At 44.7% G+C, this 25,053-nt stretch overlaps 1 protein-coding gene across 1 annotated transcript; it reads right to left on the bottom strand.

Annotated features, from left to right (window-relative positions):
* Positions 1 to 353: 353 nt before the first annotated feature.
* LOC149336563 (uncharacterized) lies at positions 354 to 25,053 on the bottom strand. Its single transcript, XM_089554171.1, has 9 exons — positions 24,967 to 25,053; positions 22,626 to 22,763; positions 20,662 to 20,841; positions 17,443 to 17,614; positions 14,761 to 14,859; positions 12,315 to 12,599; positions 8,077 to 8,312; positions 3,717 to 3,836; positions 354 to 806 (listed from the first exon to the last, which is right to left on the bottom strand). The coding sequence occupies exons 1-9, from the start codon at positions 25,051 to 25,053 to the stop codon at positions 465 to 467; spliced, it is 1,659 nt and encodes a 552-aa protein (XP_089410297.1). The 3' UTR covers positions 354 to 464.

Below are 25,053 nucleotides of genomic sequence, written 5' to 3'. Positions count from 1 at the left end.
CGTATTGGGGTTCTTTCCCTTCCACGTAGTCTGTCAAAAATGTACAGCCCAAGGGCTTTTCTTCCAAGCTGTGTAGCGGGACTCTTAAGCACATTTGATGGTCCTATGCTTAGAAGGGTTGTGGACTCAAGTTTGCCACCTTCGTGAGATTAGCGTGCCAGAGTATGCAAGAGGAGCCACGATTCAGGGCTAAAAAGCAGACCCCTTGGGCTGTATACTTTTGACAAAGACTGTCCCTCGCAGAGCACACGGGTGCTTGTTCATAGGCCTCCGCTCTTGGGCCGTCACGGCGGGCAACGGCCATTCCCGGTCAGTACGAAAGAACACGCCGCCTAATAAACAACGACTACTCATCGTCTCCCGTATTTATCTTTACAAATTTCAAACAACATCGGAAACGAAACACCGGCCGGTGGTCAGCTCCACGGTGACACAAAGCGCTCGGGGCCTCGTATACGCAAAGGTCACAACCAGGGGGAGCACTTGGAGTCCGCGTTCATGCGAGCTCTGGTGCCGCAATTGAAAGCCTTGGAGAACTGCGGAATGTTCATCGCGGGGATGATGCAGCGGGCGCGGGCGCCTTCGTGGCTCTCCGTCGGCGTGATGTCGTCAAACTTGCACTTTGTCATGCAGCGACCAACGAAAACGAGCTGCTCCGCAGTCAAGTTCACGCCGGGCAGCGTCCAGCTCCGCTCATCTTCGGGCAGGAGCCAGAACAGTTTGTCTAATAAACTGGCTCCCGCTAAGTCTGCCACGTCCTCTAAGTCGGACAACCGGCTCCTATACTCACGAATCGGCAGTCCTGCCTGTAAAGAAAGTGGTGGCTCATGTCGAACATATTTCGACGAAATTTTTCAATATTAGAAAATCGTAAGGTACTGTTATGGAATTATTGAAGGTAAGGAACCATTCCTCCGATGTCTAGCAAAATAAAGATTTTGCTAGACATCGGAGGAATTTATTTATTTAAATAAATAAATTCCTCCGATGTCTAGCAAAATCTTTATTTTTTTAAGTTTATTCGTCGCTCGCATGGAGCAGTCAAGAGTGCCATAGACAACCAATGGGGAACGCTTGTGACGATCGCAAAAAACGTTAATAGCATAGCCAAAGAATGCAAGCCTGTGAACGGGAGATCTGCGTATATGTTGGTTGTTACAGTTAAATATTATATGTGAAAAAATTGCGTTCATGAACTCTTTCCCGTTCAAAAAAATTGAGGAGACAGTTTGTCTAAAGTGCGCAGAGACGAAAGTGTTTTCCGCACCACTTTGACTGACTCTGCGGCACTGGTGACCTCACCACTGGATGACGTCACACATAATTGATGACTAATTACTAGGTAATTCCAATTTGATAATTAATAACTAATTACTGAATAATGACTAAATACTAATGAACTAATCAACTGCTAACTAATGGTGCTTAAGCTTCGCCTTTAGGAGTGGAACGCGACTGCGTGTTGTAGCGCTGCCAGGGAGCCCACAGAACGCCAACACCCGTTCGGCGCGATGCCTTGCAAGGAAACGGAACAGTAATTCTCTGTCATCTCGGTGGACACCCGAACCGCATCGTAGAGGAAGGGAGTAAGTGGGAATGAAAGAAGAAAGAAAAAGATGGGCCTTAATGAAGAAAATGAAAATTGTATTTGAGTAAAGGAAATTACGCAGTAACTGTCTTGCATATCTCGGTGGATACCCGTCATCCAGGCGCTGGATGTAACGCCGTACTGCCTGGAGCATGAGCCATTAAAGGCTTCCGCCTTAAAATGCTTTCGTCCTAAACTGTTGGGTTTGGTGTGAGAAAAGATCACCGGTACAGCTCTCAGCCCCATGCATCTCTCGTATTGGCGCTATCTTGAGCGGCAATGAACGGCCGGGAGGCGCTTGGAACGAATTTCCCTCATTTAATTAGAATCAAAGCGCGAAGAAATAGAAGCTGAGGGATTCTTTTAAAAGAGGAAAAACTGGCCAGACTTTTACCCTGGCAGTAATGCGACATCAAGCGACAGCTGGTTTGGCGCGAAATGTCAGCAGGAGTATTTATTAACTCTGGACACGGAGGTGGATGTGTGCCATTTATGCCGCTACATTGCCATTAGATACATTTAGCACAGCGCATACAGCTACCGCTACCGCTTACTGTGGACCCCGAACCACCCTCAGAGCGCCAGATGGCACCACGTTCCCGTCAAAAGCACTCGCAGCTTGAGCATCGGGACCAATCAGCGCGTGCGTAGTAGCGGGCCGCGGTACGCGGTATGCAGTAGCGGTAGTGGTACGCGCTATGCTAATAGTAGAGAGTTATGGCATAACGGGATCCGTGATGCGGTACCGTAAACCGCTTTCACGGGGCGTCACTGAGCGTGCGCAGAGCTCCACACGGGCTACGTACGCACATTACGCATGCTATGTGGTTAATGAAGAAAGTAATGTTCCAAATTTCGAAGGTAGCAGTTACATTTGTTATGAAGGATGGAGACCACTCACTACCCAGGCGAGGTATATAAAGATTTGAAAATATCCTGACAAATTTATTGATTGCTGTTTGTTTTAACTGCTGTTCTACCGTCCTCAATATCAGCGGTGATCTCCAAATATTGCTTTGCACTGGCTCCATCCAAGCTATCTTAGGAAATAACTAATCTACATAACTTTCCCCCATGCTAGGTATTCCTTTCGCTAGAGTCAACTATGTCACGCCAATAAGCCATGAGTTATCACTTCTCACCATTACAAGAAGTTACTATTCTTTGGCCATTTTTTGTTTTTGATCTGTTTTAGAATGTCGTCATCGCCCGTTTGTTATTTCACGCACATTGCTCTGTTGTTGAATCTCAAGGTTAACGCTACCATGTCCTCGCCAGGCCCCATGCAAATTATAATGCTAATCTGCGTATTGTCGTGTTTTTAAAACTCTCATCAGTATGGGAGCATAATATCAACATAAGTAACAGAGTGCTAATTGTACTCCACTGCAGACAAGTTTTCAAGAATCGCGCAGCAACAGGGTTGCTCTGAGTAGCCTTCCAAGTTGATTGCTTCGTCTCAGTCAGCTTCCTTCGTCTAGCGGTCGACTTTACCTAAAAAATTGTCGACCTTTTTAAATAAGCATTAATCGGAGTATGTATTCGACGATAACAGATAGAAAATCTGGACAAGTGCATTTTTGCAACGGGAATTAGTTTATGAACGCATTTTTTTTTGCCCGTATCGTAAGACTGCACCATTAAAAAATCAATATATTCGCAGATCCCTTCCGTGGACCCTCGTTGGTTTCTGCTATTTATTGCCAAAAACGCACCTCATTGCTTTTATACGCAGTCTTAAGAGTTTTTTCTACATACCAGAACGTTAGACCAGAAAAGCCACAAAGAAAAAATCTGCTAGGCATTCGGTTTCAAAATATGTTAAGTACCTGTACAGTGACATTAACAGGTAGGAAACATAATTTTATTAATAATGGAAAACCAATCATTTGCTATAATTTAAACATGGTATTGCTTTCCTTAGCACATTGCGTGGTCCTGAGTCTTTTAATGCATTTGTTCTATCTCAGGAAGAAAGTCCCTCAAATGTGATAGAAATTTTCCGAATGTAAAAAGGACGAGAAGATGTGCCAATTTACATTTGTGATGTGGAACACGATAGAGCTGCTTGGGTTCACTGAAAATGCACCTCGATTCTAGCGCCTTGTCCCGCATTGTACAACGTTACCTTTTTACGCTGTCGTTCCATGCACACCACGACGTCGTCGAACCTCTTCTTGGTCTTGTCAGAGTAGCACTGATAGAGTCCTGTAATGTCGTAGGCCTTCATGATCTCGTGGCCCAGTGCCTGCAGTCGACACATGCTGGCGTTAAGCGAACTCGCTCTCCGCAGTTCAGTGCAATAGGGCTGTCCAGACACCCTTTTCTCAAGCGTTTCACCCGTTAAAAGTCGAGCATCAATAACCTTGTCTCTTGTACCCATTAAAACAACGGTCGGAACCCGGCTGTACTGGGGATGGAACCCAGTTTCCTGTCGCGTGCGACACTGATGCTCCAACTTAGGTCACTGTGGAAGCTACGATACGAGCTCCCTCAGCTGATCTATTTGAATTTCTAAGCTTGGCTCCCACGCACCCTTATTTCCGGCTCCTTCAGCTGAAATTCAGAAATTCGCATGGATTCTCACGGTGAGAGTTGATTAACTTCGGGGGTTCCCAAAATTCGCCCCGCGGTCGGAATCCGGCACTGGAGTGATTTCGACCAGCCCGCAGCGGGACAAAACACCCAAAATTGCGTACGGCAGCCGGCTCGCGGCGACTATGATGCCTGCTCTCGCACAGGTATTGCTTCGAAGCTCTAATAGATGATCCCTCCCGATTTGTGCGTGGCCATGTTAGCCGGGCTGTGTCCCTGTTTTAGTTCACTCAGTTGTACGCATTGCACATGCAGCCGTGAACAGGGTGCTGTCAACTCCTAACGGCCGACGCTTGGCGGTCTCAACCTAGGTGAGGAAGGAACAGAATGCGCATTTTCGCTACAGAAGTGGGGGATCATAAAAAAATTCTTGAGCAGTCGTGAAATATCTTTCGAGAACATGTTGTTAGCCTTAAGAACCAGCGCCATAACCACCGGATTGGTTTGGTTTATCGGGTTTAACGTCCCAAAGCGACTAAAGCTATGAGAGACGCCGTAGTGAAGGGCTCCGGAAATTTCGACCACCTGGGGTTCTTTAACGTGCACTGACATCGCACAGTACAGGGGCCTCTAGAATTTCTCCTCCAAAGAAATTCAACCGCAGCGGCCGGGATTGAACCCGAGTCTTTCGGGTCAGCAGCCGAGCGCCACAACCACTGAGCCACCGCGGCGGCATAATGACCGGATTAAAGGGATTAAAGGGCTCGCGTTCGCCAACGCTCCCCATGCTTGACCTTTACATGAACTCAACAACGAGGGCACACGGCAGCGTCTTGAGACGCCAAGGTTGAATTCACGTAAATGCTCAGTCGTCGACGGGGTGACATTGCTCAGCGCAATGCTTGACTCTACGCACTCCTTTCGGGTTCATGTAAACGAAGCTCTAACGTTACAAACGAATAAGACGGCGTGATTGTTAGTCCTAGCGACCTTTTGCGGCGCTTGCTTGTCCACCGCAGTGTGCGGTGTGTTTTTTTATTTGAAATTGTATTCTCAGGTATATATATGTATTACTATGTAATTAAGCGTAATCGTGGTGATTGTTTTGTCTTGTAATTGCGGCGTATTGCCCAAAACGTTGAGCACTGACGTCAAAAACAAAACAAAAGACTCATTTATATCTCAAGATGCTCATTATTTAGCAACATATTGTATGCAGCTTCTCTTTATATCTGCTTACTTTTCTGTCTTTCGTCCCCTTGACAACTCTTTAATCACCACCTCTAGCCAAAAGTTTGGAGACCCTCTATCTACTGCACCCTGTTCGCAATACTTTGCGAATGAAGGGCGTAGATATCAACCCCTCCGTGGAATTTCTCCTGAAGACTCCGCAGTGAGTAGTGCTTGTTCATTTTTTAGTTTTCGAGAAAAAGCCCAAAGGTGCCGACATCTCTTCAGTCTAAAAAGAGCCAAAACGCGTAGCAGCGTTTAGACAAAAAAAAAAAAAACTGACATCATTATGCTTTTTTGTTGATTGTAGATTTTGAAGAGACTTCCACGGAGACAAACTGTGTCCGTGCCACACTGTTTCGAAAAAAAAAAAACCTTTTCATTTAAACAGCCTACAAAGGAAGCTGTTGGCACAGAGCTAGCCTCTCTAGGGGCGCCGGCATGCGGTTGGACTACGCCCATATAAGAATGGTCTATGACAGTCTATAGACTTCGTATAGAGTGTATTCTCTTCATACAGATATTTCTTTTTGTCTATTCCTATTCATAGTCAATAGACTGCCTATGGAAAAAAGTCTGCTAAAAGAATATGACCATAAATCTACTGATTTCGTATAGACTGCCTATCAGATCTGTATTATCTATAGACTGCTCTCTACGATTCGTCTATACAAAGTGTGTAGTCTTTATAGACAGAAGTCTATGGAGAGTTGAAAGTCTGTCTGAAAAAATGTTTGTAAGAGTGTTATTTGGCGCATGACTACTTCGACGTAGGCGGGGTCTTGCCGACTTCTTCAGCTCACAGCACTGGGTGAGCCATCCAGTGGAGACCACAGTGCACGTGTAACCCAGTGAGCACGTCAAGAGTTGGCTGAGTGAGCCCATTCTGACCTGCTAAAAGGCGACTCTCAGTGAATCAAGGAGCTTTAGCAGCCGGAGCAGGTGAGTAAGAGGCCTGCTCTGACGCTGACACTCGCGGCAGGCTCGAACATATCGGATGAGTACTGTATCAAGTGCGGAGCACTGCCAGTTTTGGCGTAATGTTGCCAGCGTGCCCTAAAAACTTATATGTCAGGAAGAAAGCCCGTCCTAGCACCTATGAAGAACTTCGCCCTGAAGCACCGTAAGCACTACTGGCACGTACGTGTGCGGCCGTAAGTAAACGGAACACGCTGGCGGTGTAAACTGCGTTCCGTGCCACCTAGCTCAGTTAGAAGGAAACTGAAATGCAAAGCTACTATAGGCACCCCTCCTGCAGGTGGGACCATGACACTGCTCCACATGCCTTACATACGCCCGCCATAGTGTGGCGCTTTTGCGCTCCTGCTCGACCAGACATCTAATGTGGCAACCACTTACCCACCTCCAAGCTGCCGTATCAAACATCTGAACACATGTGGCAAATATGCTCGCGACGTATGTTTCCCAGTGCCATAACATCCTATCAGAGAGCTATCTCATAAGTTACTTTCGGCTACAACTGCTCCTACCACATTATCGCCAGCTTCTCGCCTCTTTAGTGGTCTTGCACCAATACCCCAGATCTCAGATTTCGCCGATGTTTGTCTGAAGCCTGCTTGTGGCAGGTGACCCACCTGACGAGCCGCACGAATGGCCCGACGCCAAATGAAACTCTGAAGAGGGAGAAACTGCAGTTCCGTATGCCGTTCTTGGTGTTCGGTAGTGGAGCAGTTCTGTTCGTAGAATACAACACTGATACGCCGACCCCGACTGTTCGGACGCGACCGATTGCATGTTTTCTGAGTATTACTTCGACTCGACTTGCATAACCTGTTCCTGCATGCAAGTCGCGAGTCACGCGTGTGAGACAATCTCGCCTCTGATCCGTGCACTTGCATACCATTCAGACGAAGATATGAGAGAGTTATTTCTGAAATGTACTGTGCGGGCACCGGTGAGGTAAAATATTCAACAGGAGAGTGGCTACTTGCTAGGATAATTCTCTTCTCAAGGTTACAGCCCGGTTGTTACCGGCCAAAAGAGCGAGATGTCCCACGTAACACTATCATAGTCATGCTCCCTTTCAACTGAATTGTCATCAGTCATTATACATAGACGAAGTTTATCAGGAGGGCATATTGCACCGAGTAGCCACCCTAAAGGCGCTGAGCACATAGAGTAATCACTTGGCACGCTAGGAACTCACCATTGACGTAGAGAGACCACCAGTATTAATAGAAACATTAAAAAAGTGGAGCGTTTGTTAAGTAAAACCTTTTGGCTAGCAAAAGCATACAGTCTGTTCTATGTCCTACACCAAATGCCTTCAAACTATGTTTTGTTTCTGCTCCCTTATCATAGAGTCCTTTAAAACCCTTTATCCCAAGGCGCACAAAAGGTAATGAAGAGGCTTCTCCTCATCGTGAAGAGATGTAGAGCTTCAAGGGAACAATAAAAGCGAGAATTCGGCCTAGTAGGTTGTTCATGGTGGTTCAGCGTGCTTATCTTTTCACAGAACGAGATAAACACAACAACACAGAGCGCGAACTGACAACTTAACTTGTAAGTTCGCGCTCTGCGTTGTTATGTCTTCATCTCGTTTTGTGAAAAGATAAGCGCGTTCAACCACCAGGAACAATAATGCTGGATCGACTACACACCTGAAGTGTGACCGGAAGGGTTTTGACCAAGGTTGCGCCTTGTTATCATTAAAGAAATGTACTGATTCATGTAGCGCGCCACTAAGCTGTCCGGGTACTCACATCGCCTAGACTGCCCAAGGTCAACGCCGGATGGCCATCCCCGTACAAGGAAATGGGCAGCAGTGCTCCCGCGGGGATGACCACGCTGTGGTTGCGCTTTAGATAGAACGGGGCCACCCTGCTGGTGTTGAAGAGAATGTGCGTCTGGTCCGTCCACTTCAGGCGAGCCTTTCCCGACAGTGCTTTGAACCATGCGTCCAGGAAACGACCGGTTGGTGACATATCCGGGAAGACAGCTGCGTGCGCAGTCAGTGGTGTCGTGAGTATCAGCAGCATGGTACAGCAGGTCGACTACCAGCGTCACTCAAACACAGAAAAACCGAAACTGAGGGCCTTCCTTAGATTAATGCGTATTGCGTTAACATAATATGCGAAAGCTTTTTATGCAACATTTGGCAAGCTTTTAGAAGAAAAACTGCACCTCGATGCACTAGTATCACTTGGTGCTGTCTAGAATCGGCCTATGTTGAATTTAGTTAGCGGTATTCGTCGAAGGATACTTAAAGGCGATTCGGGAATTCGAGGTGCCTCGATTTTGGTAAAAAGAGTTTATTTTGCCACCCTTTCTGTTCACTGCTTAGAGACTGCCCGGCCTGATGGGAAGAAATACAATATTTCGCAGGTAATTTGTCGGTTAGATTTCTCAAGATTTGGAGTGCTCAACGGAAAGCGATGCGTGGGTTGAAGAAACTGATTGCTTTTTCATAACTACAAAAGCTGAAATCATTCAGCAGTAATAGTGAGGGTACAGTACAGTTGGCCTTCCATTGACTGACCGGAATGATGGACTGATTATGGCTGCCCATTCGTTCTTATTGAATCAATCGGTCGCAGGCTTTCAGCCGCCTCACTTCACATCGTCATGAGATTGAGGCAGCGCGCATGCTTTGTTCTTTTTTTTTTCTCCAATGATGACAAAGTCCCAGCAATGATCACTCATGGCGTCCACGCTGTCTGATCGCGATCATCTTAGTGCCGTTTAGAGCTGTCCTGATTTGTCGCCCGCTTGGTTTTGGCTTCTGCTGAATGGCATTAAATCCAGGTCTGCGCTTCCCGTTCAAAATATTTTTTTCTTTCTTCCTTTCGTTCTCCCCTACCAATATCCTTATAATAAGAGTGCCTTCAGCAGCAGTCTCATCTTGCCTGAAGTCCGCACCAGCTTTCGGAAACAGGCAACTTTCTTTTCATCACTTTTTCTGTAGAATACAATGCAATGTAAACTAATACGCTTGAAACCAAATTTGGCTATCTCGAGTTACGAGCAATGGAGGTATTGCTTTGCCTGCGAGCTTTTCGAAAGGGCCGGTATTATGCGTGACGTAGACAAAATTTGTTGGCCCACAGCGCTGAGGGCAACCGTGTTTTCGTAGTTCTAAAAACTGATATGGCTATTACCTACGGTGGGCTATACGCCTCTCAATAAACAAGGTTACTAACGGTAATAGTTATGACGTTGACTACTAAATATCAGTTAAAGAGATACTAGTAAGCACGTCCCAGCAACCTGAAGGCGTTGTTTTATTAATTTGCATGTCCCTAATACACACCACGCATTTCATAAACAAAACACCTTGTGGAGATATTTCGCCACTGTTTCATTATAACTGTCTTTATTCCCCGACCGTGACATGAGCTTGTCGCCATATCGTTCATAAAAATGTCAAGTTATAATTTTGTTTGTTTCTGTATATTTGTGCGCATTTTGTTCAGTACATTTGTTTCTGGATTGTGTTGCTTCGTTGCCGGCAATGCCAGGGGGACCAAGATTTCTTTCAAGGCGTAAAGAAACGGCATTTCTTCTTGGCCCCTTTCACAATGTGTACGTCATGTTGTGAAGAATAAATAAAATGAAATGAATGAATGAAGGATGCGCTACACAGATGACAACGCTATGCCGAAAAAAGCGCTCTTCTGACTCAAAAAGCCTGCCCTAAAAAATCGCAGAACGTCTCAGGCGAAACACCCGATATAAATTCGCTTTCGGTATGTCTTAAAGAACATGATGCGCCAGTGACCGTTTCCCATTCATCTATGGAAACGTGGCCCAGCTCGATGTGGGTCAGCGTCCGTGAGCCTCCGAGCGGAATGGATGACAGGGGAGCACCAACCGAAAAACTTGTTGACGAAGATTTGGTCCAGTCGCTCCTCGGGGCTGCACACGATCGGATTCATGAAGTGCACAACCCGCTGGACATACACGCGCTCTGTTTGCTGGAAGCCATCGTAGAGATCCAGGAGGCGCCTGACGGTATCTCTCGCGGTGATAAACATGTCCTCCGCTCGGTTTCGCGCTCTCGTGCTCACTACTGCGTTGTGCAAAATGGAATGAAGCCCCAACGGGCTATTGAGCAGAGAATAACAACTGTTGAACGTTACGTAAGTGAACGAGTTTCAGCCTAAAAATATCGCATGCGAGGGACAAGTTAATGGTAACGTTCCTCAAGCCAGTAAACCGGAGAGAGAAGAGCTCTTTAATCTTACGAGGTACGAAATTTTTCATAGCCTCCATGTATTAAAAAACAGATGCTCGAGGTGGCAAAAGTTTGGGTGTTTACGGATTGCAGCGACGCCCTTAGTCACTAATATAAACTATTGTTAAGTTGGAAGCTTTGAGATTGTTGGTAAACGAACAACCGCCTCGCAAGAAAATAAAGGAAACAGATATATTAGCAAATAACTATACACATAACAGTCCGACAGATATATTAACAGGTAAAAGAAGCACTAGGAAAGAAACACTTTCAGAAGATAATGGTAACATATGACTAAAGCTTTTATTTGCCGCCATTCTTAAGCATCTGAAAAGGGGCTACTCGGATTAGTTACTGTTTGGAGCGGAGTTTTCCAAGTGCTATAATAAAGAGCGCTTGGGAGGGAGCCCTCCACCGTCGTTATGAAAGAAGCCAAGCGGCATATACCTCCAGCATTAGATAGCTAATTACCTGAGTGTCTACCACCGTCGTAATTTTAGTTATGGTAACGGATGAAAAAGAAGTCAGATCATTTAAACCTTCTTATGAAGAAAGGAAGACAGCTTGTAGTTGATCAATTCGTAGAGCAGCACACGTGACCTGGGGAGGTCGTGGTTTCGGTTAACGCTGGTGGCTACGCTATTGCAGTCTTCCAAGCTTTCAAGCTCTGCAGTTAAATTGCTTAATTACGCTATTTCGGAGAACGGATAGATGAGCGAGTTGGTTACGATCCGTGGCGCAATCAGAACGAGAAGACAACGAACGAAACGAAAATTACATCACGAAACTTATTTCACTGAAAAAACTCGCGTATTAATTCCTTTCTTGCAAACATTTTGGCGTTTTTTTTTTCTCACATGCTCTATTCAGGTCTGAGTTTCGCTTCTTCTCTTCTTATGTGAAGCCAAGATGATCGCCTCCTGCCCGTCTCCTGTTTGCGGCCTTCCCTTTCGTCCTCTTTCTGCTGACCCATCACATCCGCATAACATGCCGGAACTGTGTTTTACTGCTAAGCGTATAGAAACTCTTTCCGGCCTCTTTCGTTACTTTGTGGCCACCAGTCTGTGTGTCCCATGACTCCCGTACGTATGTTAAGTGTTTGAAAGTCATACATTTCCTAAAATTAAAAAGAGCCTTTCTTTAGCATTTTGTTTAGAGAAGCGGAGAACTAATAAGAATGTTTATTTAAGCAATTAGGTAAAATGATTGCGAGAAGCTTTAGAGAGGTAATAATAGGCTAACGATGTGAAACTTGTACGTTGCCATCTATTACGTACTAGAAACATCCTCATCTTGGTCGCAGACAAGCTCTAGCAAATGTCATATCTTTCTGAAGGCGAACACCAAATGAACCTTAGGCGACTTCAAGGCATCGTTTGTTTCTTTGAAAGATTGGAAAAGAAATAGACAAGGACTAAGTCCTCTCTAAAGATAACCAGTAATTTCGTCTTTTGGTATTATGGGGTACATTTACTGAAAGGAATAGAAATTTAGAATTAAACATGTACGTGTTTGACAGTACCTGAAAAGCCAAATGGTCTACTGGGTTAGTAGATAAACTAAAATGTGACGTCTTTTGCCTTTGGTGACCGAGAATGGTTTTCTTTTCCGTTCCCGCCTCATCCAGTACATTGCTAAACGTTGTATTCGTTTTGTGCACTACACCCAACCAGAACAACACTACGTTACGAGCTCCTTGACTTCGCCCTTGCATGCATGTCACAGAGGCTGCGTAGCAGCGCTGGAGTATAGCGAGTGAGGACGCACCAGATCTCAGGTAGCGGCTGGTCGCGGCAAATTCCATGACCTCCAGGACATGGTGGTAGCACGCGACTTCCTTGTCTTTTCCGAATACCATCTTTTCCGACAACGCGTAATCGATGAGGCCATCCAAAAGGCCCCAAGCCAGCATGGCGCGAAAGCCGTCCGGGCCCCAGAGGGGAGATCTCAGCAGACCTGCAAGGGCTTTGAGCACCGACTCCTGGAACTGAATCACGTCTAAGGCCTCGTACGTGCCCTTGGTGTTCTTGCTCACCGCGTCGCTCCACTGGTCTGCAAATGCCAAGAGGGGAAGAATTTGTATTCGAATCATTTCCACAGCTGGAATTCTAGCCGTCCCTGAAAAAGAGGCGGTCCCGGCTATGAGCGCCCTTAACGCGCTCGACGTTTAAATGCCGCGTAGAATGAGTGGCGGAGAGACCGCAGCCGTGGAGTTTGCATTTCATTTCATTTTCAGTTAATTTTTATTGAACTTCAGGTGATGTTAGGTGCACAGGAGAAAACTTTGATATCACTGCAGCGACCCAGAGCAATTCGCAAGCAAAATATCCACATACTATAAGACGTCCGTGGCTGTTCTGGCGTCCATGTACTATATAGACGTCCATCGCTATTTTGACACCTAAGTGTATTTTTCGTGTTTAATTAATCAACTAATAGCACCCCATCAACCAAAAGTTTTCCACGGCAACATTTTATCACACACTGTTTGTCACAATCACACTTTCTCACATTCTTTTTGAGAGAACGACGTAATCGTGCGGACAGAATTGCGGACACCTTTTGCTGACGCGACAGAGCCAGATAATGCTCTCGCATTAAAATGCCAATGAGTCTTGACTGACATAGTGCGCCCATTCTTTACAGCAGTGACGGCACATTACAGCAATGCGTATTATAAGTTCATACATCAGTTTAAAAAATGCGAACGAAAGAGGGTAATGGGCGCTTATGGACCTATTCCAGCTACACTCTAGCAAAATATAGAAGCGGAGGAAACAAAACACCTAGGGAAAAATATGAACACTTTTACGTCATGTTTGAGGATAAAGAAAGAAACCAAACTTATGAAAAAGTAAAAAATTCAAATCCAAAGAAAGTAAAATACACATATCTAAGGTAATAAATTTAGCACCTGTTTCACAGGCACTCGAGAAATGTCGATGTCATTTTGTAAGATCTGAATAATGTGTATAGGCAAGGTGAAATTTAGCATTTGTTTTCCATATTTAGTACGACACTTAGTAACTTTCTGAAACTCAGTATATGACGTGTGGGGTATTAGACTACGTTTTTTCTAACCCTGCTAGTTAAATTAGGAATTGGATGTTTTTTGTTGCGTTTAACCTGTAACATTTCCACAATCTAAAGCGGCACGATGAAGCCAAGAGAGTAATATTTAGCGTTTTGAGTAAATCGGCAGTATGATGTCGGTATGCTACTTGGCTTATGCAAGTTTTCGCACCTCTGTATCTTTTATATTATTTTCGTCACCCTTATGAAAATAACATGTTTAACAGGACATGAACAGGGAGGTAAAACTAAGTGCATTAATGCATATTGCGAAAACTGGGCAACAGCGACGCATAAGATCACTCGTGCTAGACAATTTACCGGACAAGTGATCAATGTGTCTGTCACATGATATACATTCAGAGAAATAAACTCCTAAGGTTTTATAATGCGGTACAACTTCGAGGATATTATTGTCAAGCTGAAGGAGAGGAAGATTTGTGTGACGTATATGAATTGTAACTGCTTTAGTCTCATTAGTAATTAATTTTAAAGCTATTACCTGTCCAGTTGTCAATTTCTAAAATGGTGTGGTTTGCACGACGACCTAATTCTTAGCCTCTGCTTTCGGGAAAGAACACTTTTCGGGTCATTGGAGTTATGCCACAGTGAAGAAATGTCAGCTCGGAACATCCGAATATCGGTACAGTACTCCTGCTATCGTAAAGAGCACATTTGTGAAGAAGACAGAGCCGTGTGAGAACGGTTGAGAAAAGTTTAGTTTTGTTCTTAATTACGGCAGGTTTTAATTATTAAATGAGGCTCATCGCAGGCGTCGACAAAATACCGAGAAACTTCTTTGAAAGCCTGAAACCATTCAGAGGAGTGAACTTAAACCGTTCATTATTCCGCGTTCCAAAGCCAACGCACATTTTTCGTTGCCGCAAGTAAACAGCTTCTTACTTTGGTAATTCTTCGCAACAACATTTGCTTGGTAAGTGATAATAAGGCACACTACCGATCGGGTGCCCACAAAAGAAAAAGCTGGTTTTCTTCACGAACCCGAAAGTATTTTTCGCCCACACAAATGGACAGTTTATTAATTCGGCTTGTGTTGATACATGTTTTATTTGCATGAAAAACATCCTCTCAAATCCAGCTCCGTTCAACTTTGAATAAACTGCGAAGAACATGCACCTACCTGACGTGATCTGTGGTACCGTGCGTAGGCCCATATCTTGAATTGCTCGAGTGTAAAATGGCTGCAGCGTGTGATTGTCAGACTTTAAAACGGCGATAACTGCGGAAAACAGCGATTGAAAGCCTTCAACAGCATTGAAAAGAAAAAGCGAAAGCTGCTTTTGATACAAAAAGCAACGAGGACTTAATTTGTACCGCGTTTGGATTTTACCAAGCATGCTAGCAAAATGACGGATAATAATGAAAAAATATTATAAGGCGTGACAATTTCCGATGCTCATTAGGTGACCCAATTCATAACAAAAAAATTTTACAACCACAGCTTTCATAACGCTAACTCCATATATGTTGAGCTTTCAAGGACGTGAATGCTATCTGTGCACCATCCACTGAGCGTAAGATAGTGTTTGCATCTCTGAAACACAGACAAAAATGCTACTATTTCAATGTCATGAATTAAGCCCCAAAACATGTTCTGAAGTATTTCACAAAAACCTTTTCTTTTCTCGAAAAGGCATTCATCCTCGCTTTTTTTACCAGAATTGTAAGTATAGGGTGATGAAAGTGCGGATTTTCAATCAAAAACTAGTATATACACTTTGATCTTTCCAATTCTCGACAAAATCTTAGATACGCAGCACGAGACATCCTGGAGGAGACTCCGGACGCGATCCTTCATGACTCCTCACTTAATGTCAAAATTCTATGCCGGTGATTACGACACGGAGTGTACACTATGTGGCGAATTAGCCACTTACGATCGCATATTGAAGAAGTGCAAAGAGGAGCCGCCACTGGAATCTCTATTACAAGTTCCTACTCTCGAGCAATGGGAGGGCGTGTTGGTCAGATCAGACCTGGGCGTAAAAACCCGGGTCACTGCATGTGCTGCTCAGGCCACTGTCAGCCATGGACTGATAGCCGCCTAGCACGGATCATCTGCATTTTGCCTTTTCTGACGAAATAAATGTTTTGCAATCCAGTTGATGGTTTTCGGAAGTTGTAAAGAAACTTGAACATAAGCGCTTAATTTTCTTGGCTTCAGCGCAGATAGAGACTCAGAACCGAGCATTAAGACAATGTTTTTAGCGAAGCATGCACTTTTAGTACACACAGATAGCAGTCAAAACCATTCAGCTTGTCTTGTATTCTTGCAACGCGCTTGTAAATTGTGCACGGGAGTTCTAATTAAATATTCAACTTAGGGTAAACCACCAAACAGCCTTGCTTCTTCGGGTGTCGTTGCTGCAGAAATCAGTTGCTGCTCATTGCCCTCAGAAGCTCCGCAGTACATTGAGCCTATGCTGTCCGTCTATACGTAACGTTCGCATCGTCTTCCTCTTTTTAATCTTCTCACTATTCTGCCTATTCCGCTGTGTTTGCGGCGCACGCTTTTAGAGGAATGTGTTGCCTTAATGCATCAGGGTGAGCTAAGGCCTCGATTGTAGACAAGTGAAGCTCTTCTTAGCCGAAGCAAAGGAGCTAGAAATCAGGAGGGCATACCTAAGACTTTAAGGCCCTTTTTTGTAACGTTTACAAATTTTTATTTTAAAAACTGCGAAAGGTAGTTCGTAGCGGTCTGTGCAGGTAGATTGTGCAGCGAGGCGGACATTACGTATGTGATAGAGCTCATTATACTGAGAAATTGAAGGTCACCAGCACCGAAGCTGAGCCCGGTTTTCCTTAATAGGTAAAGTGCTCTGAATTATAGAACGCGAAAAATACACATTCGAAAGCTCGTTCAACTGGCTTCCTCTCAATGCACATTAATAAATCGTGTCGCTGCGCGTAGTGTCATCGCCAAAACCACGTTAACTGCTTCTGCGCCGTAAAATGACGTCTGCATTTTTTGCATAAAGATGCCAGCGATACCATTTTATAAATGGGCAGCGCCGGAAAGCCAACCGAAACGGACTTCCAAATGCGCACTTTCTGCCTACAATATTTCGAGCCACATTATCGATTAAGAAGACGTAAAAACTGGCCTCGGCTTCGATGAAGACGACCTTCAGTTCTGCAATGTAATGTTGAACCCTTATATAAAAAGTTAGAAACATTATTACATAGTTTTAGATAATTCGTGGTGTAATTTTCAGCCCTATCATGTATATAATGTCGGCATTGTATTATAAGCCACCTGCAAAGATGGTATCAACGTATCTCTGACAGTTTTAAAAATGAAACACTGTAACTTTAAAACAAATATTACCCAGCTGCACGTTTAAAATCGTCGTTTTCCTCATTTTTCATTCGTTCTTTCAGCGCTTCTGAATGTTCGGAGGTTTCGGCTTAGGCACTACGCATTTCTTGGTAGGCAGACAAAAGCCTACAGGTACAATGAAATGCCCTTAAACGTTTTGTATGAGCCGCTCGTATGGAATTATGGGAATATTCAGTCCATAAGAGATGCAAAGATATATGGAAATCTATATCTACTCAGTACGGATTCTATAAGCATTCCACATGATTTCTACACGATTTCCATATAGCGTGCTTGGCGTCATAAGGAGTCCGTAAGTTTCCATACGTGCTTCCATACAATCCACACCAACTCCGTATGTTCCATATTGACTCCATTAAATTTATTAAGGAAACGTATGGAACTATGGAACTGGTCATGTGGAAACTTTCAGTAGGGTGGGAGGCGCTTCCAATCGTAAACAAAGGAGAGAAATGCGCTCACATGCTTCGTCGTATCCGTATAGAGTCTTTGTAAGTTCTTTGTGGTTCTGGTTCTCAGGATCGTAGCCGGGGTAGTAGAGAAGTTGGTCGGAGATGTAACCGCGGACTCTGTCCGGTGTTTTCAACAGATCACGTCTCTTCTCCCAGGCTACTCTCGAGTCGCAGATCTTGAACTGCCCAGGCGGTGAGAATAGGAATGAAAGGGCTACAGTGATGTGATCTCGTTCTGTAACCTTGTACATAGATCTGACTCAATAAGGAAGATTTATTTCTTGCCCATTTTTATGCTCACTTAATACACCTGTACTTTTACAATATTTTAGGCAGTATTACAATATGTGCATGGCAGATCCAGATCTGTAGGTACATAAAAAATACTGACCTATTCTCTAAATACCCTGAAATATTCCCCTTACTTACAAAACCGCCGCAGGAAAGCGGCGTTGTCTACAGGGATGCATTCACGAATCAAGAGCTCCTGCACACACCCTACATTCTTTTTCAACGCTGTCTGGAAATCGACGTTGTCTAACAGGCAGCATTCACGAATTACGACACCCCCACACGCCCTGCAACCTTTCAGCAGCGTATACGATTCCAGGAACGAGATCGGAGTACCATCGCACCTGCGGAGGAATGTTATGAGACAGTTATAGTCTAATTAGAGATTAGCATATGCAAAGGTGGTGCCACATCGTCACAAAGAAAAGTGTTACAGTTTTCTCGGAATCTTCTTAGTTGAAAGGCCGATCCTCCTGGTCGTGTTGTTTAACAAGGGACCACCGCCTGTCTGAGGCAACCACTGTACCAAGTAAGTTCACCAGGACAGCAAGCAGATTATAGGGTGGTACCTAATTTGTGCTCAGTCGCAAATCAAGCAAGCTGCTTCCAAGTCGTTCTCTCTGTTTCAAAATAAATGCGCGTTTCCCGCACTTTACGCAGAGCTTTGCATTCTTTGTGAATCCTTCTTTGGACGTCTCCTGTAAAATACACAACAGGATATATTACAACGCATTTCGAGGTTGTTTCCAAAATGTTAGTGTGTTCAAGCATTATTAACATCGTGATCATTTTTGACAATAAATTGTGTGCGTTGGACATGGAGCCGAAGTATTGGAGTGATCGGTAAGTTCTTTGAGGCTTGTATATGTCTTATTGCAGTAGAAGCACATTTCTGGCACACAAGGCGCGCAACTAAAGAATCATTCAGAATGAAGAAGGCGAATAGTCGCTGAAATTAAAGTAAATATAGAGAAATGGCTCTCTTTTTTATTTTATTTTTAATTCATGCCTTTGATCATTGGAAAATTAGCTATGTAATCGGTTTTACTTGAGAGATAATTGCTTAGAAAGCAAGTGAAAGGGAGCCACAAGACACCGATGGGACCCGAACCCACAATCTCCACATGTCACATGTGGCACTCTACAACTGAGCTACGACGACGACTGTCCCATTCTCTTACTTTCAGGATGCTCACCAGCGCCACCTTTCACATAGTGGACGTAGGGACGTCCTGTTATTCCGCACGTGCCAAACACGAACAATGAAGGGGGAAGCTGAGCGAGAACCAACTTGTGATTTCTTCAGCATCAAGAGTGACGGAAGCGAGGCCATCGTTAACCTATCAAGCACACAAGGACAGGTAACTGGGGGACTCGTGACGACCAACACATGACGAAAGCCAACAGTCACTGAAACCGAGGAAAGCATAGTGGAAAGTTTCTACTTTTTTATTATTCGTCGAATTTATCAACAGGAAATGTCGTTGAACAATTTTTTACGTCACTAAAAAATTATAATCAGTGAGACTGAAGAGAGCATGTATACGGAAACCTGAATATTCAGGACGTGTAAAATTTCCAACGGTTTCAAGCTTATAGCGTAAGCCTAGTAAGCCATAACGCCTCACCGTTCAAGTTCGGTTATTCCCAGTGCCGTAGCTTAAATAATTAATGATCCCAAATTCAGAATGTTTAAGTGGCTTGCAAGACTGCGCAGCCAGTTAAAATAAGTGAACGTCTGCCACTCCTGGGCACGAGCCAGGCAAACGCATAATTGTCCCCTTCATTGCCTGTTGTGGTGTGGGACATCCGTGTCGCATATATTAAATCAGTGTACTTTTCCGAGCGTGAACCTCGCTCGCTACCGCACATTTTCACCCAAGCTTGTTAAAATTCGTCAGTGCATAACAGTCTTCAGTCAATGTGCAACCAAAGAAACACTAAATGCAGTGTGCGGAACACTGTGCATTAGACTGAACTCAATTAGTTCAAATCCTGTGCGGCATACCAACATTTTTTCTTGAAACCTAATTTTTCTCTCAGTGACCCTGTGACGACGAAATACACAACGCTCTATCATAGAACCTGCAGTTGAACCTCCCTGATGTCTTTAAAGGAGGGTAAAAAAAGTTCACGGATGTGTTTTTACCTGCGGATCAAGCATATTTATTAAAGATGTCTTAGCGTAAAAGAGTTTCTTAATGTTTTGGAAAGTTGCCTGTATCGCCTCGCAATAATTAATGGAATCTTATTAGAGGCCTCACAAACAAAAAAAAAATGCACCTTCGGTCACATAATCCCCAGGACCAAGAATGACAACAATACGTTTCGATGTAGACCCTTGCTCAAAAGTAACCAGGCTGCATGGTTTACTTCTAGCTCGTACAATGGAGCCCTTACAGCTTCCCTGAAGCTAAATGGTCGTTAAAGGTAAGGACTGGGGGTCTTCTTACCTTCCAACACCTTTCCATCTTTAGGAAATCCACAAGGGCTCCACTACACAAGCTAGAAGCAAACCATGCAGCCTGGTTACTTTTGACAAAGACTGTACCTTCGTTGTGTCCCTGTCACCATCTTTATACAGACGCAAAAGTATATGTAAAGCCGTCAACTGCTTTTAAGGATATCGCACTGCCAGGTGTCCCTATGAATGTTTTTCTTTTTTTGTTGTTTAACCATTTCTACTGTAATCGAATGCGTAATCTTTCGAACAACAGTCAGCTCTTCTGGATTAAAATAACGCTGCAAAGATTTGTATCAACCCCCGATTTTTCCTAGCTGGATTATATATCCTTCGCAAACCACTCGATCTGTAGAATACAAGGTGTGGCCACGCAGGCCGGCCAAATTTCGAGTCGTTGTACTTTATCACAGGTGAAGTACCATGTTTCGCAGCACCATTCGTAGGGTGGATTAAAACATATGGCCATGTACTCACTTGCATGGCCCGTTTCCCTTCGACGAAATAGTCGTCGAAGAGCTTGAACTCGAAGAGGACCGGGAAGCCAACATCGAGCGACAGACGAGCCACCGTGTACACGGGGTCGACCTTACGGGAAGCGGTCAAATTGAGCAGATCCAGCTTGAGGCGGACCATCAAAGCCTTCAGCTGTTCACGCTGAAAAACATTGAACACGGTTCATCTGCAGTTGCGAACTCAGCGTTGCGGCGTTGAAAATTGAAACTACGAAATAATTGAACCACAACCTACAGATGAGAGATTGAAAATATCTCTAATATACTGAGGATCTCTCAAAATCAGTTTATCAAAGCTTTTCTGCCCAGTCATTGATGCTGCATTTAGAGTGTTTATATACGACATGATACTCACAGACATGATGCTTACGGTATAACAAAGCAAAAACCAAATCCTTTCTAAGGTATGCGCTAGCACGACTGCACCCGGGGGTTCAATGTTAAATAGGCGATTTACAAGTGGTTTCATTCAATAGTACGGCAGTAATGAAACAAGGGTCTTTAAAGGACTGGGCAGGTGCAGAATTTCACGTCCTCAGCTCTGTCTCAACGGGCTTTTTGGAGTTTACAGCATCGTCGCTATAAGCGCAGCAACCAAAATTGCAATGACGTCACTACTCCGAGACAACACTTTCCTACCATCTAGGAATCAGTAAGCTCTCTAGACTGGCATTTGCCATGGGCGCATTGGTGTGGAACTATACGACGCGGTCATACTAGAACAATGCATTTCTTGAGCTTTGTTCAAGAAAAAAAAACGGAGTGTTTCGTTCTTTCCCACGAAAAACATCGGTACGAAGATATTTAATAGTTCGGGATGGAAGGAAGCTGTCGCCCTCTCCCTCGCATCTGCCATTATTACGGGACCAGGTAAGTGGGCATGCTCAGAGGAAGTAACAGGACCGCTATCACTACCACTTTTTCAACCGGGCAGTACGTGAAAGCATGTTTGCGTACACTGGTAGAATTTCCGACAAAAGTTTACGCGACACGCGTACTCCAGAACAAGTTCATCACAGCAGTGTCTCCAGACCCAGAGCTTGGTATCGACACAAGCGGGTGTAGCACGTTTTCCTCTTCCTATTTGCATTATTTACAGGAATCGGCTGTCGTGAGCGTTTCGAAATAATTTTTGCTGCAGACTGCACGTGAGTACAAGACATGTTAAGTGCGCATGTCATTAACCACGGGCGACAACAAAGAGATGTGAAGGATCTTCTGAGGATCAACTTCTCTTTGCCAAAAAAGAAAGTCGCAGTCATTCTTTCAACATCGAAGGGCCCCATGCAAATGGCGTTACATTTAAGGCGAAAGCCTTTAATGCCCCATGCTGTCGTTAGCAATCCGTGTCGGCAGCCGTGTCGGCAGATGTGTCCGCGTTTTGACGGGTGTCCACCGAGATATGTGAGACAGTTACTGCGTAATTTCCTTTCCTCAAATACAATTTTCAGTTTCTTCATTACGTCCTCTCTTCTTTCATTGCCACTTCCTCCCTTCCTGTACGGTGCGGTTAAAGTGTCCATCGAGATGGCTGAGAATTACAGCGCCATTTCCTTTCCAAAAGCGTTGCGTTCAAAGGGCAAGGCATCGCGCCGAACGGATGGTGGCGTTTCGTGGACACCCTGGCAGCGCTACAACACACTGCCACGTTCCACTCCTAAAGGCGAAGCTTAAGCGCCATTAATTAGCAGTCATTTATGCTGAGTGATTAATAAGTGATTAGTCACTAATTAGTAATTTCTCATTACTTCGTCATCGATTATGCGAGACGTAATCCAGTGGTGACGTAAGTTATGCGGAAAACGCTTTCGCCTCTACGCACTTTAGACAGTCAAAGTGCACCCTGAATTTTTTTTTTGTTAGCGCCCGAAAAAGTGACAAAATGTGCGTTGCTATCGGTAACTCCTGTGTTCTAATCACAATCACCTCATTGCGATACGATTCCGCGAATGCCAAGCAGGCCTGGTAGAGAGCGGCGGCTTTCTGGAAGGCGTTCTGGTTCCAGCTGGGCACCCTTTGCACGCTGAGGGCGGAGATCGTGGCATTGCGTATCGTCTCCTCGATCTGCGAATGGGCAGAGCACGCTGTTAATGCCCAAACTCGGCTGCGGCATATGTAAATCAAAGTTCATGCAGTGACCACCTGCAATCCAATACTGAACTGCGCAATTGCATGCTTATTACAAACGCAACAAGGACAACGCGGCGAGCTATGGAAAGAAAAATGATAGGTCTAACATTAAGAGATCGCAAGTGGCCGGAATGGGTGAGGGAACAAACGCGGGTGGTGGTGGTGGTGAAAAACGTTCATCGTCTATTAAATTTTTTACAGAAAAAGGTGATTGGGGTAGGACCCTATTGGTCCCCTCACAATACTAGGTGGAGCCCCTATTCCAGGGCCCCTTTGGCAAGCAACGCCGCCCGCGTCCGTTGAACCAAAGCCTTTTGGGTCTTCAGGTCTTGACAGCCGAGCAGGGCCGCCTCCCAGTCCTCTCTGGTGGGGTTGGGGTTTTGGGGGGGGGGATAGATGGGTTTGACTGACACGCCCAAACCATGTGAAAGGTGTGAGCTACCTAACCACAATGACATCGTAGTCGAAATCAAGAGGAAGAAATGGGCTTCGGCAGGGCATGTAATGCGAAGCCAAGATAACCGCTGGTCTTTAAGGGTAACGGAGTGGATTCCAAGAGAAGGCAAGCGTAGCAGGGGGCGGCAGAAAGTTAGGTGGGCGGATGAGATTAGGAAGTTTGCGGGGATACGGTGGCCGCAAGTGGCAAAGGACAGGGTTAATTGGCGAGACATGGGAGAGGCCTTTGCCCTGCAGTGTGCGTAGTCAGGCTGATGATGATGATTCTGATGATGGTAAGCCGAGGGCAAATTAAACAATAAAGTTCTTGGTAATAGACTTTTGGTTTTAGTATGTAAACGGAAGAAACATTTGTAAAAGCAAATGCAATTAGAGCTGGCCGCCTGGCGTGTGGCAGCTCTAATTCTGGGTAGTTTCTGGGCCACGTGGGTAGTTTTGTGGCCCATATATAGTCTTTGTATGCATTAGCGAGCGCTACATGACGTGGCACTTTGAACGAAAAGATTTTTATTAATTTTGTTGACTGTCAACTTGGAAACCTAGTGCCCTAGTAAAAGAAAGCCAATCGCCTCGTGCGGTCGCTCCCTAAAGGCTTTAAGACGGAGTCACGGTCCCTTAGCCGCGCAGTCAGCTGCAAAGATCAGTATTTGAAGTTCATCGGGATGTCGCAAGTATCAAGGCACTGAACAGACTAGACCTCCAGATTCCAGGCCATCCCGCATATCGAAGGTCCCACAGGCCGTTTTGATTAACATTTGTCCGACCGTGAGAAAATGTTTAGAGGAATGGTAGGCTTAGAGATCGCACTTGTGCAAAATTCACGGAAAAAAGCGCGAAGTATAAGAGACGTATAGGTGAGTAAATGAGGATGTCCGCACAGAATTGATTATTGCAGGATTTTTCTTCGGTGGCCAGAAAATAAACTGGGGGAACCGCGTCTCCAAAACATTGGCTTGCAGCTGCATTTCTAATCCACATTCATCAAACCATGCGATGTTGTGGTTCGCAGCATCATGCGACCTTGACAATATATTTTTGGAACATTCTTTACGGAACATTTATTAAAAAGTCTGACAGAAAGTGATTTTTTTTTCTGACGTTCCTTGTAGGACGGGAAAGATATCTTCGAAGGAGCATCTTTACGGAACAGTTATTAAAAAATGTGATGGAAAGCGTTTTTTTTTTTCTTGACGGTCCTTGTAGGACGGGCGCTTAATAATTTTTGCCACCTTAAAGCACCGCTTTTTGAAGCCAGCTACAATATCTCCTACATAAGAAATGGAGCTTTGCTACGATTTCGACGCTATACTGCTTTAGTGTCAAACGGCCAACTGTATGTTAAAAGTTTCTCTCTAAAGCGCAGCGCCCATGTTAGCGCAGAGTGGATGTCACATTGCCTGTCGCGGCGACTCCCAAAATCAGTCACTAAGTTACCTAGCGCATTTTACAGAAATTAAGTCCCGGCACCTCGCATTCAAAGTAAGACGCCTAACTGCTCCTAGCTTTGCCCATTTAAGTTCACTAAACGACGAAAGTGCGCAAAGCAGCAAAGTAGTGGAAAATATACGCTTCACATTGACTGAAGAATCATAAAAACAATCAGCAACATGTACAATCACTTGTTTTCTTGGAATTAAAAGTTAAAGGAAATATTAGAAACTGCAGCAAAAGCATCAATTACCTGAGCATAGGGGCCGTCCGGGTGAAGCCAGTAGTTCCCGCACACGTAGTCATAGAAATCATGACACGGATCAGCAGTGAAGTTCAT

The sequence above is a fragment of the Amblyomma mixtum genome, chromosome 7 (assembly GCF_055824585.1).
Source record: "Amblyomma mixtum isolate Tamu chromosome 7, ASM5582458v1, whole genome shotgun sequence".
NCBI lineage: Eukaryota > Metazoa > Arthropoda > Arachnida > Ixodida > Ixodidae > Amblyomma > Amblyomma mixtum.
The sequence above is the reverse complement of the archived record's forward strand: the minus strand, read 5'-3'. Positions and strand labels throughout refer to the sequence as shown.

Bases quoted from the DNA above. Each gene is read 5' to 3' on its own strand.
- LOC149336563 (XM_089554171.1), bottom strand. From the start codon at position 25,053: ATGAACTTCACTGCTGATCCGTGTCATGATTTCTATGACTACGTGTGC. The intron at 3,837-8,076 runs GTGAGTACCCGG...TGTCGACTGCAG, and splicing joins CCTTGGGCAGTCTAGGCGAT to GCACTGGGCCACGAGATCAT. The intron at 807-3,716 runs GTAACGTTGTAC...CTTTCTTTACAG, and splicing joins TGGAACGACAGCGTAAAAAG to GCAGGACTGCCGATTCGTGA.